This window comes from Eleutherodactylus coqui, chromosome 1 (assembly GCF_035609145.1).
Source record: "Eleutherodactylus coqui strain aEleCoq1 chromosome 1, aEleCoq1.hap1, whole genome shotgun sequence".
Classification (NCBI taxonomy): Eukaryota; Metazoa; Chordata; class Amphibia; order Anura; family Eleutherodactylidae; genus Eleutherodactylus; species Eleutherodactylus coqui.
Genome location: NC_089837.1, coordinates 479,392,628 through 479,409,150, shown reverse-complemented (window position 1 = coordinate 479,409,150; position 16,523 = coordinate 479,392,628). Strand labels below are relative to the sequence as shown.

Below are 16,523 nucleotides of genomic sequence, written 5' to 3'. Positions count from 1 at the left end.
TCCTCACAGTCCATTATGCATCACTTCTGACAACTAACAAATAAGTGAAATCACATGAGAGAGCACATGTAAAATGGATAAAATATACAGGATTCCATCTGAAAAGATAAGCAGAGTTGATTCTTTCAATACATTACTAACACCAATGACGAATTGTACTTCTGTTTTGTATTAGCATTGTTTATATGGAAATAACATACCTGACAGGTATACACTATAAGGCTTATTTCAGCCTATTTCAGACGACCGTATATCGGCTCGGTTTTCACGCCGAGTCGATATACGGTGTCCTTGTCTGCAGGGGGGTGGGGGGAGGGATGGAAGAGCCAGGAGCAGGAACTGAGCTCCCGCCCCTTGCACTATTTGCAATGGGAGGGGCGGGGCTAAGTGTCGGCACTTAGCTCTGCAGCCGTCTTGCCCCCTGTTATTGCTAATAGTGGAGAGGTGCGGAGAGGGGGCGGGAGCTCAGTTCCTGCTCCTGGCTCTTCCATCCTCCTCCCCCTGCAGACAAGGATACCGTATATCGGGTCGGCGTGAAAACCGAGCCGATATACGGTCGTCTGAAATAGCCCTAATATTATAATTATATATATATATATATATATATATATATACACATACATACACACACACACATATACATGTAATGTAGATAAAATGAAAGGATCGCATGTTAATGGATGTGTCACGCCTGCCTGGGATGTGTGGTGCTACAGATGATCTGCAGCTTTCTTGCTCAGGTGTGGGGGATTGTGCTGGCTGGGCGTGTGTGTCTCTCCAGTCAGCCAATCACTCCCGGTCAGTACACATAAAAGCTGTCTTCCTAGATGTGCATGTGGTCAGCTGTCTCTGTTCTCATTTCTCTCTCTGTGTGTGGTGTGAGCAGGTTCTGTGTGTGGTGGCTGCAAGAAAGGTTTGTGGTTTGGGTTTTGTTTGATTATGTCGTTGGGACTCCTGGTTAGTGTAGAGACTAGCGGTATAGCCAGGAGCTGTGAAGTGGCCCACCAGCTTCCATATTTTGATCAAAATTTCAACCAATACCTGGCATTTAAAGCATTTACATCTGCTACTAATGGTTGTGTATTTGCTGCTGTATGGTGAGATTTTGGCTCTGTGTGTCTGCTTACTCTGTCCAGTTGTCCTAGTTAGTGGTGGCATGTGTATGTGTCCTATCAACGGTGCGTGGTTTCCTAGGAGCAGCTAGGGCTCAGATTCAAAGACCGCTGGGCAGCCCTTTATTGGGGCGATGTCCCCGCTCAGGTAGGTCTGTATCACTTACTTTAGTAAAAGATAGGGAGAGATGCTAATCTGTGGTAGTTCACCTGGTGTTCCCTATCCTTTGGTAACGTTTGTGTGGGCCTAGTGCTTACTTGCCTGAACGAATGTAACAGGATGCATTTTCATTCTGTTGCTGTAATAGGCTCTATTCACATGTGCACAGAGAATGGAAGCAAAGATGTTGCTCTGGATTCATTATACAATGGATCCGAGTGACACCTGATAGGCCCCACTCACTTATAATGGGATCTGTCAGGTTCCATTATTTTGATGACAAGGAAAGTCCTGTATGCTGTGCAGTTCTTGCCATCAAAAGCTATGGAACCCCTGACAAGATGTACATGTGACACCTAGTTGATAGGTATGAACAAACAGATGAAAAAATCATATAGCTCATATAAGGAACAGTAAAAAGTTAGTAAAGTAAGACAAAACTTCTCATCTGTATAAGTTATAAACTATTTTGTTGATAGGGATGCTAATTTATGTAACGCATAGGCCGGTTTCACATCTGCGTTGGAACCTCTGGCTGGAGGTTCTGTTGTACATCTGGCTGAAAATACTGGAAGTAAAAAAAACACTGATTGCAGTGCCTTTTCTTCCATACAAAAGCCGGGTACTTGGGTGGAAGGTAGGTAGACCCCATTATAGTCAATGGACTCCTTCTGGCACAGTTTGGTTCCGTCCAGAGACAGAGCAGTTCATCCACGGGGATTCCCCTTTCTGGCTCCCCAAATGGAGCAAGAAAAGGGAATCCCCAGTGCAGAATTGAAACCCCCATAACATATATGGTTACGAATATAGAAGATAAGAGGATGTTAAGTATTACCTCATCAATGCTTTTGTGTTTTAGCACATTTTTCACAGCAACTTTGCAGCTGAAAAGAAAGGCATGAAAAAGATCAGGAATTAAAGTTAAAATAGTCAATAACTACCAAGTTATCTGCATCCAAATAGTATTACTTCTTAAATTCAGCATTCAATTCTGTTAGTTCACCGCTTGGTTAACAACTGTCTAATAATCTGGACTCTCTCAAACCTGCAAGAGGAAAACTGAATGCTCTTATTAGGATAGCAAATTATAAGGGGCTGTCTCATAAAGACAACTCTAAAAAAAAAAAATCCAACAAGGTGAACCCTCGCTCTCGGCGATCAGATGATATTGTTGCTGATTGACAGATTCTATAGACAGAAATAGAGAGTAAGCTGTTAAACTCAACCGTGGGGGGGGGGGCGGGGAACCCTGCATCTCATGACTGTATCATGAGTGCACTTGCATCACGTTGCAACTAAGGTTAACCAAACCCCATCATAATGGTATAACAGACACAGATTGTTCAAATCATCGTCTGTTACCACCGCATGCAGCTCTCAGAGGGAAGCATGAAAGATTCCCTTTAGAGATCTTATCTGATGATAAAGCTTCATAAGTGGTGGTACTAAAATGTAAAAATTCAGCAAACTAATGTTTCACTTTTATTTTCCTAGCAGGGAACCTACTCCATCCACCTCCCTTCGTATTTGCAGGTAATTGGTGATATGTCTAAAGGGGCTGGCAGTGAGGTTTATTTTATTTCCTAAGCCAGCCCAAGGGGCATCAAAGCTTACATATACATGACAGCCTCCGAATTTCTAGGACTATGTGACTGTGATTGCAATTGAATGAATTGTGCACTTCAACATGTTTGGTAAACACAATGTTACTATATACTGTAAGTTTGTAAACTCTTGTTATAACATGGATGCATTGCTCGTTTAGGCCCCATGCACACGGCAAGCAGGGATTCTGCGTGGGGAATCCTGCATGGAATCCGCCCGTGCCAATTGCTGGCGACCCTGCTTTCCTGTCATTTTTTTCTTCTTTTCTGTACTGCTCACTGCAGACGGGCCGCAGGACGGACGGCTTCCATTGACTTTAATAAAAAGCCTTCCGTGCGTAGGCCGTCTTAAAATAGAGCATGCTGCGATTTTATTTTCGGCACATTGTGTCTGCAAATAAAATCCACATGTCTGTGTGGAGAGAGGAATCTCCACGCACATCTATGGGCAAATTGAGAAGCGGATCACCCGCGCCGGTGATAAGCGTGGGATCCGCAATTCTATTTGCCCCGTGTGCACGAAGCCTTATGTAGCACATACATATTCTGTAGCGCTCTCCATTGATTGTCATCACTTACATAGGGGGCCTGTCCCCATGGGAGCTCATAATCTACATTCACTCATTACTATGGTTTTGAAGTATGGGAGAACACTAGAGTACCCACGCAAACATGGGCAGAATATACAAACTCCATGCTGATGTCCTTGATAGGATCTGACTCCAGCACTGGAAAGCAGCAGTGCTAACCACTGAGCCACCACCATGCATCAATTGGCAGGTTGTATAAATTTACTATTGTGATAAGAAAAGGTCAGGCCCAGCTAGCAGCCAACGTAGGCGAAAACTAGAATCGGATGTTTTATGATCTGGATCCCATGTGAACTCTTAACTGATTTATTATGTGCAAGTAATTCATTTATCTTAATGTGTTCATTCCACTGATGGCTGTGTATATTGCATTATGTGCGAGATCCGGGACAAGAGGCATATCAATTTATTATTATTGGCATCTCTGGACTGGCAGCTACTCTTGAAAGTGGAAACGTAGGTGGCTGCGTTATCCCTTTCCATATTCAAACACTGGTATAACGCAACAATAGTTCATTATTTAACCCTTTCATCACCAACGGTCATTGATGCTCCTGCGTCCAGGTCACATTCTGCAGTTCTGGTATTCCCACTTTCAAAAAACATCTTAACTTTTTTTTTTATTATTATTATGGCAATATGTGTAATATTTTTCTATGGTACTATTTCATGTACCATATTATGCATTGGAAAATTTCTAAGTGGGGCAAAATTAATAAAAAACAAAAAAAACAATTACACCTTTGTGGGTGAGGTTGTTATCACAACATTTATGATGCAGTAAAAAAAATTACATTTTATCTTAATCCTGTTGGTCAGTAAAATTACAGCAATACCAAATTTAAATATTTAAGTATAAAAAAACCTATATTTTGTAAAAAAAAATGAATGTCTTTCTGTCACCATTTTTGACCCCCATCATTTTTTTATTTTTCCGCTGACAGGGCTGTGTGAGGGCTCGTTTTTAATAGGGCGGCCTGTAGTTTTTATTGCTACCTTTTTGTGGTACGTAAGACTTCTTGTTCATTTTTTAGTCCATTTTTTCATAAAGAGAGGGTGACTAAAAAAAATAGAGCAATAATGGCATTGACTGGTTTTATTTATGACAGTGTTATCCACAGTGTTATCCATGGAGAATTAATGTGATATTTTACTAAATTGGACCTTTATAAATACAGCAATACCAATTTTTACATTTTTTTTTCATGCAACACCCGGGAAAAAGGATTTTTTTTTAAATTTAACTTTTAATAATTTTTTTAGTCCTAATAGGGGGCTTGAACTTGCGATTGTTTGATCACTTATAAAGTATAATGCAATACTAAGGTGTTGTGTTATACTGTACTTTAACAGGCCTCCTATGAAAGACGTGCCACAGGTATACCTTAGTAGGCCAACAATTATGGCAGAAGGCCCCAAGCTGCCGTGACACCCACATGGCACCCTCATGATCATATCATGACTGGGACATTTGGGACATTTAGTTCCAGATTGATCTGCACACATTAACAGCTGCGACATGAGTTATCCCCGTTTGCGACTGTTGCAGGCCGGTGTCAACTGTCAAAGACAGCCAATACCCGCGTGGAGCAGTCTCTTTATGAACAGTCTGCATCGACAGTCTCTTTTAGGATATATATACTGACCTTCCGAGAGAATCATCCTTGTCAATATCTTTATCAAACAACAGAAACTCGATATCTTGTCCTGGGACATCAGTAACCATTATCTGCAGAGTAAATGCAATTTATGGTTTATACTGGGAAGGCTTTCTGCAGCTAGTATGATCCAAAAAAAGACTCTGCATGGAAATAATACCTCAAAGGTCTGATCCCAAAACGGATTCAAAGTCTCCTTTATCACTCTGGTTTGAACAGATTTTCCTCCAGACCGTATTACAACATAAGGGTCAGACTTTCCTTTAATCATACCCCCCATGAAGTTATCCTTTGCGATTAGGTTTTCTGCTTCACGAACAAAGACACGTAGCACATTCTAGTTTGAGACAAAATAAAAGGGATATAAAATAAAGTTACCGCATGTACTATACATTTATTTTTATTTTTTTCAACAAAGGTTATATATGCTGAAAGAAAATCACTGCCAAGAAAAGATATCTCTGTTCTCCCATCACTCAAATTCTATCACTGCCTCCAAATGAAACAGTAACATTTAACTTTTTTATGATATACATTAAAGACCCAATTGCTTGCAAGTGAATCTTATGATCCACACAGGATATGAGCAAAACAAACCAAAAAGGTGATGTAAGAAAATGGTATACAAGGCTGGAGAAGCAGCAGAAGGAATTCGGAGCTGCCTATGTTTGCCCTATCACTCGCTCCTGAACAGGGTAATCGCCCTGACAAGAGTGACCCTGTGCCAAATCCTCACCCTAAAACTGCCCTAGAATAATTTCATAAAGGCATACCAATGATATCCATAAGCCTTTCCCCACTCCCATACAGTAAATTCACCACTTACAGGTCATTAACAAAACAAATTGTACAACATCCTATTCAAATGTTGCTTAAATAGAAGCTCTGTCTGTTAAAGAGATATATAAACACAAATAAACGTATAGAGTTTGCCTAAGTCGATGACAGATATCCGTTTCTTTGCCAAATATATCAGATAAAATTGCATAGCTCATATAACCAGGTTTCAGTATAATCAATGCTCCATTCCGCATGTAAACAGATAGAGTTTCTGTCAATACCATTACAGATATCAACACGTATTTAAGTGAAGTTAGGCAGGATGAATGGTTAATACATCGACATTCCTGAAAACTACAATGCAGTGCTCCGCTCCTTTAATAGGAGCTCTAATAATTGAATATATATACACATACATACATACATACATACATACATAAAGGCATAGAGTTTACCTAAATCAATGACAGATTTACGTCTCTTTTCCATTGGTTTGTTCATGATTCCCACAGGATATATTACTTACTTTTACTTACTTAATTTTGACTTTACCTTATATCAATAAAGTTACGTTATATATGCTACCATCAATCAGAAATGGGCAAACAATGAGGTCTGTGATTGGCTGCAGCAGCCTGTGACGTCCCATCAAAATAAGTAACTTTTCCCTTTTTTTTTTTCTGTACCCAACCCAAAAATTTACAAATAAAGAATTGATATAAAAGATTGCATCACTCTGAATATGGCACACCATATCAACTACTGCAATATAAATAATATTTTAAAACAGGGAAAGAAATGTTGTTCCGCTCCAATAATCACTTTATTGGACTTCCTCCAGTAAATATTGTATTTTGGATGGTGAGGGCACCTGCATTGTTCTCTTTGTGGTCTGGCCCTTTGTGTTCTGGGCTGAAGTAATTGTGAGGAACAATAGAGCTCTGTTCTTTTATCCAGGATGTTTATTCGGATCTATTTCTTTAGCAGCTAACAATACAAATTTTATTGGGTTTGGCCCATTTTTAACTTACCCCCATGCAAATGCAGTAACCGTGAATTGTCACATAGCTGGCACTATTTTGATGTAGGGATTGTTAAATCTAGCATAATAAGAAGGTAGCAGAAAGTAGTGCATATAATATTATACAGATAAAGGAATTGTTATGTACGGCTGAGGAAGATAAATAAGGACACCTCCAAGGGTAAACATATCTAGATCCAAAGTGAGTGTCTTGTTTGGACAGTACTATTTCAGAAACCCAGATCATGGAGGGTGTCATTAAGCGGGAGCCCCATAATTAGCTCTTGTTGTAGTAATAATAATATAAGTGTGTTTCTTAAATCAGCCTAGGAAAACATATATAAATTCATATATCCACCTTCATAGGAAATAGCTAGCAGTGAAATGGTTAACTAGTTCAATACTGTACACTGTGTGTGTGTTGGATTCTTGTGCGGCATCTCCAACACACTCCTACATACAGTTCCCAGGATTTAGCACGGTCTCCAGATGTGTTTCTTATGGGAAAGACCTGGGATGCCCACCGTTCATAAGGGGGGGGGGGGGGGGGCTGCTCCTTATCTCCTCCCTTGGATTCCTTGGTCCAGGGAGAGATATTGATAAAATCTATTCTAGTAGCGTTTCCTAGAAATTACATGTTAGTGGCAACATACACCCGGGGCGTAAACATATGTTAATCATTAGCGTCATTACATACTAGGCCAGTCATCAGTTGTTATGATGTTGGCAGGGGCATGCATGTAATAGGTGCGTCATTGTCAATTATATTTGTATTGTACTTCCTTTGAATAAATCAATAGAGTATTGGGGGCTGATGGATAACATCCGTGAGTTCAAATACATATATTCATGCAGGAAGCTTCTCATTATAACCAATCTGGAGCAAACCAGTGAAATCTTCTGGAATATGATTTATTGCCCTAACACTGTTAATAATGGAGGAATGCCGTGTGTCATTCTTCATTTTTTCTGACGTGCAATTACTGAAAATTGCACATCAACCATTATAAGAATGGGACACTTCTTTTTCACAACAGTCAAGAACAATCCTCCAAAAGGATATCAGGTATGTTTGATGGCAACATATTTTCAGGAACAGATTCATAGGGTTGAATATAATAGAACTATATTACTTCCAGGAATAAGTACAAACTTCATAATTCTTCATTCCAGGAAATAGTTCCCAAAATAAAGTATCTTTGATGACCGTCACCTATTTATAGCCTTCATAATAGCCATAGGATGTGTTCGTTTTCAATGCTTCTCTTCTTGCATTTCAACTTTTGGTCCAACAAGTGTTTTTGAAATTGAATACAATTACATGCAACATTGAAATCTAATACAATATCTTACCTCCGTGCCAAAGTTCTCAGGAGGGCTGGTTTTATTCGGCCTTGGGGGCCTATCTACACTGGAGCCACAAGTTGCCTCCTCGATATCAGAGGCTTCTGATCCTGTGACCGCACATACCGTAGGGTCCAAATACAGAATCTGCATGTTAACAAAAAGAAAATTACTGATTAATTGCTCAAGTTTTGTCCAAACATAGAATGTAACAAACAGAACGCATGCTGAATTTGACTAACTCATGCTGTTCATACCCTAGACATGAAATTGCTTTAGGTAAATACCATATGTATATGCATATGATCCATATACTGTATATTTGAAGCATTCAAGTCACCTTTAAGGAGTTTAACAGGCATTTACTATTCATCAGGGATCGTCCACCCCTTGGGATTCACGGTTATCAGCTAATCGTTTGGTCCGCTTACAGTGAGCGCGAAGCTGACTGACAACATTGGTGGTCATAACTGGAAGTGCAATATAAGGCTTCGCTGCCATTGAGGTGATGCCGTCTATTGCACTTGTGGCTCTGACCTTAATGAGGAGCTGGACGTGTAATGGAAAGCATCACTACTATTGATTGCAATGTCAGCAAAGCCTTCTATTATTCTTCCAGTTCAGACCACTGATGCAGACATCCAGCTCTGCTGTACTGACAACGGGCTTCAGGGTCAAGTGCTCAACAGGGATCCCTGAGGATAGGTCATTAAAGGAAAATGCCTAGAAAAAAAAACTCCTTTAAGGGCGCCTTCCCAGTCTTTTTTTTAGAAAAATGCAGAATTTTTTGCAGCAAAAAACTTTGCAACTAAATGTTTGCTGTAAGTCATTAGAGAAATATGAAATGCCCTACAAATAGTGCATTTTTTTTGTGGCTTTTTTGATGTCCTTGTGCATTTTTACCATTCTTTTTTTCCCCACCATATAGCAAGTATGTGATGGGTGAGGTTTCATGAATTGGTTTTCTTTTCACGCTTAAAGAAGAAAAAAATGCTGCATTCAGATCTTATCTGTTATCCTTAAGTCAACAAGGAAGTATTAAACAATCCACAAACTGTGTGACTTTACTTTACGGGTTTTTCTTCCTATAGCACGTCAAATATACATGTAAAAAATGTTCATATAAGAAAAAAAAATATACAAAAAAAGCACGTAGAAATACCATTTCCAATCCAATTTGTATCCTGGTTTTCCTAGGGGTCTTACTCTTTTTTTCTGCTGTTATACAACGGCGCTATTTGCTGGCTAAAGCCAGTACTGCATGCGGTGACACGTTAGATAGGCTCTGATAGCAGAGAGGCTGGCAATATACAGTAAGAGAACCCAAACAGATGTCTTTCAACATCGGAGTTGTACAACCTTATATCATAATGTCTTAAGACGTCAGACAGTGGATTGGAAAGGGTTAAAAAGGCAAAGAAGACAAAAGCAAAGGAAGCCAAATCAACATATTAGGGAATTGCTGCTAAGCACCTCCCCATCATATAGTATAATATAACAGCTCCTATTACTAGTAACTGCACGGGCCTGCAGGGATTTCCAAGCCCTACGGTTATCCTAAATAGCTGTCAGCACAATAAAGACTGCCAGTGATAAAATATCAACACTATATTCTATAATTTCCTACTATATTAGTGTATGTTCACCAAAATTGATCTGCACCACACAAAACATACTTCAGAATTAATCTCCTATTTCTATACAATATTTTCCTTCAGTAACAAGAACAGCTGAGCCTTTGGCCATTCCCATTGATAATGGGATGAGCAGAAAACCATGAAGCCTTCCGAAGCCTAGGATGTACAATGGCTGTAAGATCAATTGTTAGTATCTAGACTAAGCGAATATCAGCATTACCCTCATAACAAGCTTCAGATAGATCCTGCTTCTTTGTCCAGAGTTCTCCAGCTGAAACCACTGGTCTAAGGTCAGCTGATCAGCAGAAAGGATCCTCGCTAATGGAATTGACAAAGAGCCCAAGGAGTACTGCCGATCGTCGTCCTTCACCTGGTAACAAACAAACACAAGTCTCTTTCTACTCCGGCACTACAGCTAGAAGAGTGCAATAGTAGTACCAGGAAATATCTGTTCTCACCTGCATATCAAGGTCATGAAGGCTAGGATCCCGTAGAAAGAATCGGAATGGCTCCTCCCATGCAGGACTATTTGTGTTGTACACAGTCTGCAAAGTCAACCGCCATAGTGCATTAGTTCAATGGTATAAAAAAGTCACGGGTGGAACACACTTTAAATCGACTACTAGTATACACAGCAACACTTTAAAGGGAACCCGTCACATCCCCATAGCACCATAAACTAAGTTTCGGTGATGTAAGGGGATGTGACAGGAGCCGGGAGATGTATTTTTTTTATACCCTTGCGATCCAGTGCTGTCACCCAGCTCACGAAAATTGGATTCTTTTCAGAGTCCCATGCGCGTGCTCCCCCATAGACTTGTATAGGAGAGTGCTCGCACAGGACTCTGAAAAGGAGTACTATTTTCACGTGATGCATGGACTTTACTGGGTAACAGTAGAGGATCGCAGGGGCTGATGAGTAAAAAAAAAAAAAAAACACCCGGCTCCTATCAAGTCCCCTAACAGCGCCATAACTTAGTTTATAGTGCTGTGGGGATGTGACAGGTTCCCGTTAAGGGCCATTTACACAAGGCGATTATCATACGAAAAATCGTTAGATCACGTAAAACTTCCCAACCATTGTCTGTTGTAAACACATGCAAATATTGAACGCTGAATGATAATTTATTGATTTGTCGCTGTCTGCATCTATTATGCTGACATAAAAATTAGCATTAGTCAGCGAATAATTAAGTGGCGTAAACAGTCAGCGTTCAGTTGTTCAAAGACAAGGCAAATGATTTTTTTAGCAGACCAATGATTGCTTGTACAAGGTAAATTACGAAAAATGTAGCTGATCCTCTGAGCATGTAAATGAGTCTCATTTGAACACCAATGGCTTTGCCCATTGTTTGGTCAGCAAATCGATTCAAGTGATTTATCCCTTTTCATGTAAAAGGGCCCTTTGGCTGCGTTCATAGGACTTCAAGTCTAAATGGAACAAAGACTAGTATAATGATCCGATCCATTTCTAAATGGATCCCAAAGAATCCCACTGACTTATAAAGGGGGCCACTGTTTGACGGAAAGAACTATGTTGCAAACTACATGATTCTTGGAGGCGAATCCACCAAAACAAATAAAAAGTGCTGATGGGAACAAAGCTTTACAATGTCACTTCTGTATTGTGCAGTACAGGAAAGAAAACTGGAACAATAGTGGAAATTGTAAATGACCATGATCTCATAGTAAGAAATCAGCAAGCTATTTTATGTGTTTTATGACCATGTTAATCAGGTTTACACGAAGAAGGGTGTAGGGTTGGCCGGATATCCTGGTATATTAAGGCCCATTTAGACACCGATTCTTGCTCAAAACCGTCTTTTGAGTGATAACCGTTGCGTCTAACTGCACAGACATTGTGCAGTTTTCGTGCACGAGTCGTTCATCGTTCAATTTTAGTTTTCTTGAATTGAGCGATGAATTCTTATCAGCGGTGCAGGCTGTTATCACAGTCGGCAGCGCTGATAAGATTCTTTCAGCTCATGTCCCGCTGGTACTTCACAGCGGGCTGTAATCGTGTAGAACAATACAGCTGTTTGCTTATGCAGAACAGCTGTATTGTTCGCCGAGTGATAGCGGCGGTGTTCCGCTCTGCCTGCATAGCTCTTAAGTAGCTACTTAAGACTATGAAAAGATGATCGCTCAAAACTATCACTCAAACGATCATTTGAGCGATCATCTGTCAAGTGTAAAAGGGATCTTATACCCTATCTTTTTCTTTTAAAGGAACATTTGTTTAGCCAAAATAGACAAATATACAGAAATAGCAGACATCAAAAAGAACGCACACCTTGCTGATACATCACAGTACATAAGAACTGAGAGAAGAAAACAAAAGACAAAAGTGAAAACGCTGAGTGTCTCTCATATTCGTGTGCATTTCTTATAAAAACATACTTGGCTGTTAATTTTCACATTTATTTATCAACTACCCATCATGGAACAAACCTAAACCAGGGAGGGCTCCTAGCCTGGGAGCACCAAAACACCAGGAGAAAAGAAAGAAGGAAAAAACAAAACAAACATAAAAAAGGGGACAAAAAAATAGATAGAACATATCCTCCCCCCAAAAAATGTAGTAGTCTCACATGACACCGCAGTCCCAGAACATGTGCCTGATGGTCCCATCGGCAACAGGTCGCTGAGGGGAGCAGACCCATTACATGTAGCCTGGATGGGGTGTAGTATATACGGTGTAGGAACTTGACCTGGATAAGACTATCTCTAGCCATAATCAAAGGAGAACTATAGCCCGCCAATATGTCTTCACTCTCCCCCGCTAACAGATCAGGGATGTTAATAACCCACCTCTGGGTGGCCCTCTCCCCCAACAGGGCAAGACACTGCACCAAGTGGGCATAGAAACTGGACAGTGGTCTTACTAGGTTGCACATCTGTGCCAAGCTTTCCAACTGAGTCAGAGACAGCTGTATGGACAGGCCCTGAAACTGAGCCCTGATCACATTTCGTAGCTGGTAATATCTGAAATAGGAGTGCTCAAGCAGGTTGTAGATTATCTGCAGCTGGATGAAAGTGTAGAAGGTGCCCTCAGTGACTATGTCAGATAGTACATTAATACCATGAGCTCTCCAGAATGCAGACTCTGTAAAGCGTTGCAGGTGCGGCAAGTGTGGATTATTTTAGGTGTTACCAGCATGGGGCAGGTAAGGGTGCAATAGGAGAGGAGGGGCCACGCATCAGCAGACCCCTCAATGGGGTCTTATACCCTTAATGACACTTTGTAGCCATACATTATTTCTCCATTGCCTACTGGTGGGTGACTGAATGTCACTGCAGTCCATGTCACTTACCCTGCTTTCATGTGTCACATCCTGTATTGATAACTGTACCATAGGATTTGGTTGTTTTACTGATTTCTTTAGCTAAAAAGAGAAAAAGCAAACTGATCAAAAAAGATGCCAACTGATATAAAAGAGTTGGAAAAATATTAATTACTACTAATAATTAGAAGCCTAGACAGAAACACCAACCTGTCAACTGATAAAGAAAGCAGCTGAAACCTTTGAGGGCCACTTTACACTGAACAATCCTTCAGATTCCCACTTGATCGAGGGAATCTATGGAAAAATTGTTCAGTGTAAATGCCGGCCCCGAATGACCAACTAATGATAATTCGGCGTTCAGTTTCTACAGGCTTAAAAAAATAAATAAATAAATAAAAAAAAAAAAATCGGATCGGCCCGTGTAAACAGGTCGTCATTTATCTATGGATGACTGCCTGTTTGCTGTGAATGGAGGCGGGTGGTTGGAGCATTTTCAGGGGGCTCAGACTTCACTCACTGAATGATTATAGTTTCTCTGTGAAAGCACAAGAGCGATTATTGCTGGGGAGACTGTAGGGCAGCAGATAACATTGTAACGTACAGTAGGTGCATTCCACTAGACTGCAGTATGTGGGAATGACACTGGTCTTTTGTATTATACAACTCTAGTTACATGGCAAGTATGAGATCTCATATTAGATAGTCTTACAATACTGATGTCATCCGAAAGTGTAAAGACATTTTAAAAGTAGTAAAGTACAAAAAAAACTGACATCAGTTGGACTCCTTTAGGCCTCAGTCACACGGGCGCATCGGCGCCCGTGTTACTGCAGGAAGGAGACGGCCGTACCTGAAGACTGCCGTCTCTCTGCAGCGCCGGAGGAAAGAACATGTGACCGCCTTCATTGCCGGTCATGTGTTCTTTCATCAGCGCTGGAGAGAGACTGCCGTCTTCAGGTACGGCCGTCTTCTGTCAGTCACACGGGTGCATCGCCGCCGGTGTGTGGGTGCCGATGCGCCCGTGTGACTGAGCTTTTAGGGTGCGTTCACGGCACATTTGTATGGTGGAAGACACTGGACTGTTTCATGAAAATGTAATCCACAAATGTGCTGCGAACAAACCTTACTTGTATAAGAATGCTTTTAGCTCTGTGTTAGTAAAGTTGCTGATATATCCCCCATATAGCACTGGGAACACTAATAAATATAGTTGTAAGTCCAGCTGACAGAAAACAAATTCCAATGCCGGAACTCTACATCTTTCATCTCCTCCCTCCTTCTAAGGCCTCGCATCCACGGGCATAATTGAACAACAGACGATCCGCAGTTCAATATGCCCCATTGACAATCATTAGGCATCCGCAGGTAATTAAATTCCTGCAGATGTCATTTTTCCCTGCATGTGGATCACACGCGCTGGGAAAAAGAAATGCAGCATGCTCCATTTTCTGCAGATTCCCGCACGGACAGCTTCCATTGAATTCAATGGAAGCAGTCTGATCTGCGGCATGCCCATAGATCGCACTGCGGACGTGCTGCAAATCTGTGGGAAAGAAGGACATTTGAAAAAAATTTAAAACCGAGGCACTGCACATGCGCGCGGCGGGCTGGACGGCGCACTGAGTGTATCCGCCATGCAGAAGAAAGAAGATCTGACCAGGACGGAGAAGACCCGCATCGCATCCGGACAGGTGAGTAAAATGTCCACAGCTGCGGGCACGGGTTTATTTCGCTGCGGATTTCTGCACTTGGAATCCGCGTGTGCCCGTGGACAAGAAGCCTAAAACTCAACATTGAGAAAAGGGAATTCATTGGGGCGTATTTACTAACATTGTCAAAAAATTAAGGTTCCTTTACACGTGATGACTAATCCCGTCTGTGCTTTTACACAGGAGCGAAAGTCATTCTGTGAATGGAGGCAGAGTGGGAAGGAGATCATTCCGACTGCCCACCACTTTTGACAGTAAACAGATAGTCGCGCAAAGATTGAACTGCTGCTGTTTAGACGGTCCGACAGTCATTTGTTTTTTTAGAGGAGCTAAAAACCAAGTGACTCCAACAAGGAATGATTTTCACTTAGTGCCCTGTCGGCAGCCGCTTGTACATTTCAGCTGGATTGAAATATGGCTTCATTAATAGGTTGTAAGCCTGCATGGTGCACTACACGTACCATGTTGCCGGACACCCTGTATTTGCTATCTTTGTGTAGGAATAAGTACTAAGCAACCACACCCTCAATACAAGGAAGGTGTGTAAGTGGCTGTTCATCAGTGCCTCGCACACTTGCGGTGGCTCCTCCATTTAGCAATCTGGCTGTCTGAATGTGAGGGATATGTGTCTTTACCTTCCCTCTTGTATCAGTATATCAGTAAGTAAATGGCCGCTTTTTTTTTTGTCTGATTATTTTTCCCTTTTTCAGTGATTTTAATTGATATTAGTGTAGGGACTCACAAGGAAACGAGGACCCTTGACGAGGGTTGTGAGCTTGTGTATTTTGACCAAAATATTAACCAATACCTCATATTTATCAGTAACGTGATTCACCTATGGAGTGCAGGGCAACCCGCTAGATTGAAATATGGCATCTTTAATGGATTGCAAGCCTGGATGGTGCCCTACACATACCATGTCGTCTGACTCCCTGTATTTGCTATTTTTGTGCAGCAATAAGTACTAAGCAACTGTTCATCAGTGCCTTGCACATGTGCGGTGGCTCCTCCATTTAGTAGTCTGGCTGTCTGCATGTTAAGGGATATGGGGTGTATATACCTGACCTCTTCTATCAATATATCAGTAAGGGTTCATGATGTTAGAAGCAGAATCCATGCCCAAGTCTCATCAGAATCGACAACATGTGAACATGGCCTTAGTGTTGTAATGCAGTGCAAAACACTACCAATACTAAGCAAAGAGATAAAACACACACACACATAATATGACAAAACTCATTAACAACTACTAAATTAACCCTTTACAAACATCCTGCAAATACAATGGTCTACAGTGAATGACACTTAAGGTGGTCATACACCTGAGATAGTTCTGTTGGCCGAATAAGCAGCCATTCCTCTCGATCCTTCCCGCATACACATGGTCTCTTTGGTCTAAGCATACCAAAGTAATAGAACAAACCTAGTTTGTTACAGTTTACCTGCGGCCTAGGGGCAGGGCACACCTTTATCCATCATTTCACTAAGGCTATTTCAAGGCTTCTTTGCCAACTGCCGTAGTGAAACGTGCATCAGGGTGTGCCCAGCCCCTAGGCCACAGCTATTATGTAATGAAATACAGGATGTTTATTCTGTTACACTGATATACTTCACTATATGT

At 41.1% G+C, this 16,523-nt stretch overlaps 1 protein-coding gene across 1 annotated transcript in view; it reads right to left on the bottom strand.

Annotated features, from left to right (window-relative positions):
* Positions 1-16,523, bottom strand: part of ESYT1 (extended synaptotagmin 1) — an 88,301-nt gene that overhangs the window by 22,908 nt on the left and 48,870 nt on the right. The window contains exons 14-20 of the mRNA XM_066585162.1: positions 13,221-13,292; positions 10,365-10,451; positions 10,127-10,276; positions 8,279-8,416; positions 5,285-5,461; positions 5,113-5,195; positions 2,108-2,156 (exon numbers count right to left, since the gene is read on the bottom strand). Of these exons, the coding sequence (XP_066441259.1) occupies positions 2,108-2,156; positions 5,113-5,195; positions 5,285-5,461; positions 8,279-8,416; positions 10,127-10,276; positions 10,365-10,451; positions 13,221-13,292 (756 nt within the window). The remainder of the gene's footprint in view (positions 1-2,107; positions 2,157-5,112; positions 5,196-5,284; positions 5,462-8,278; positions 8,417-10,126; positions 10,277-10,364; positions 10,452-13,220; positions 13,293-16,523) is intronic.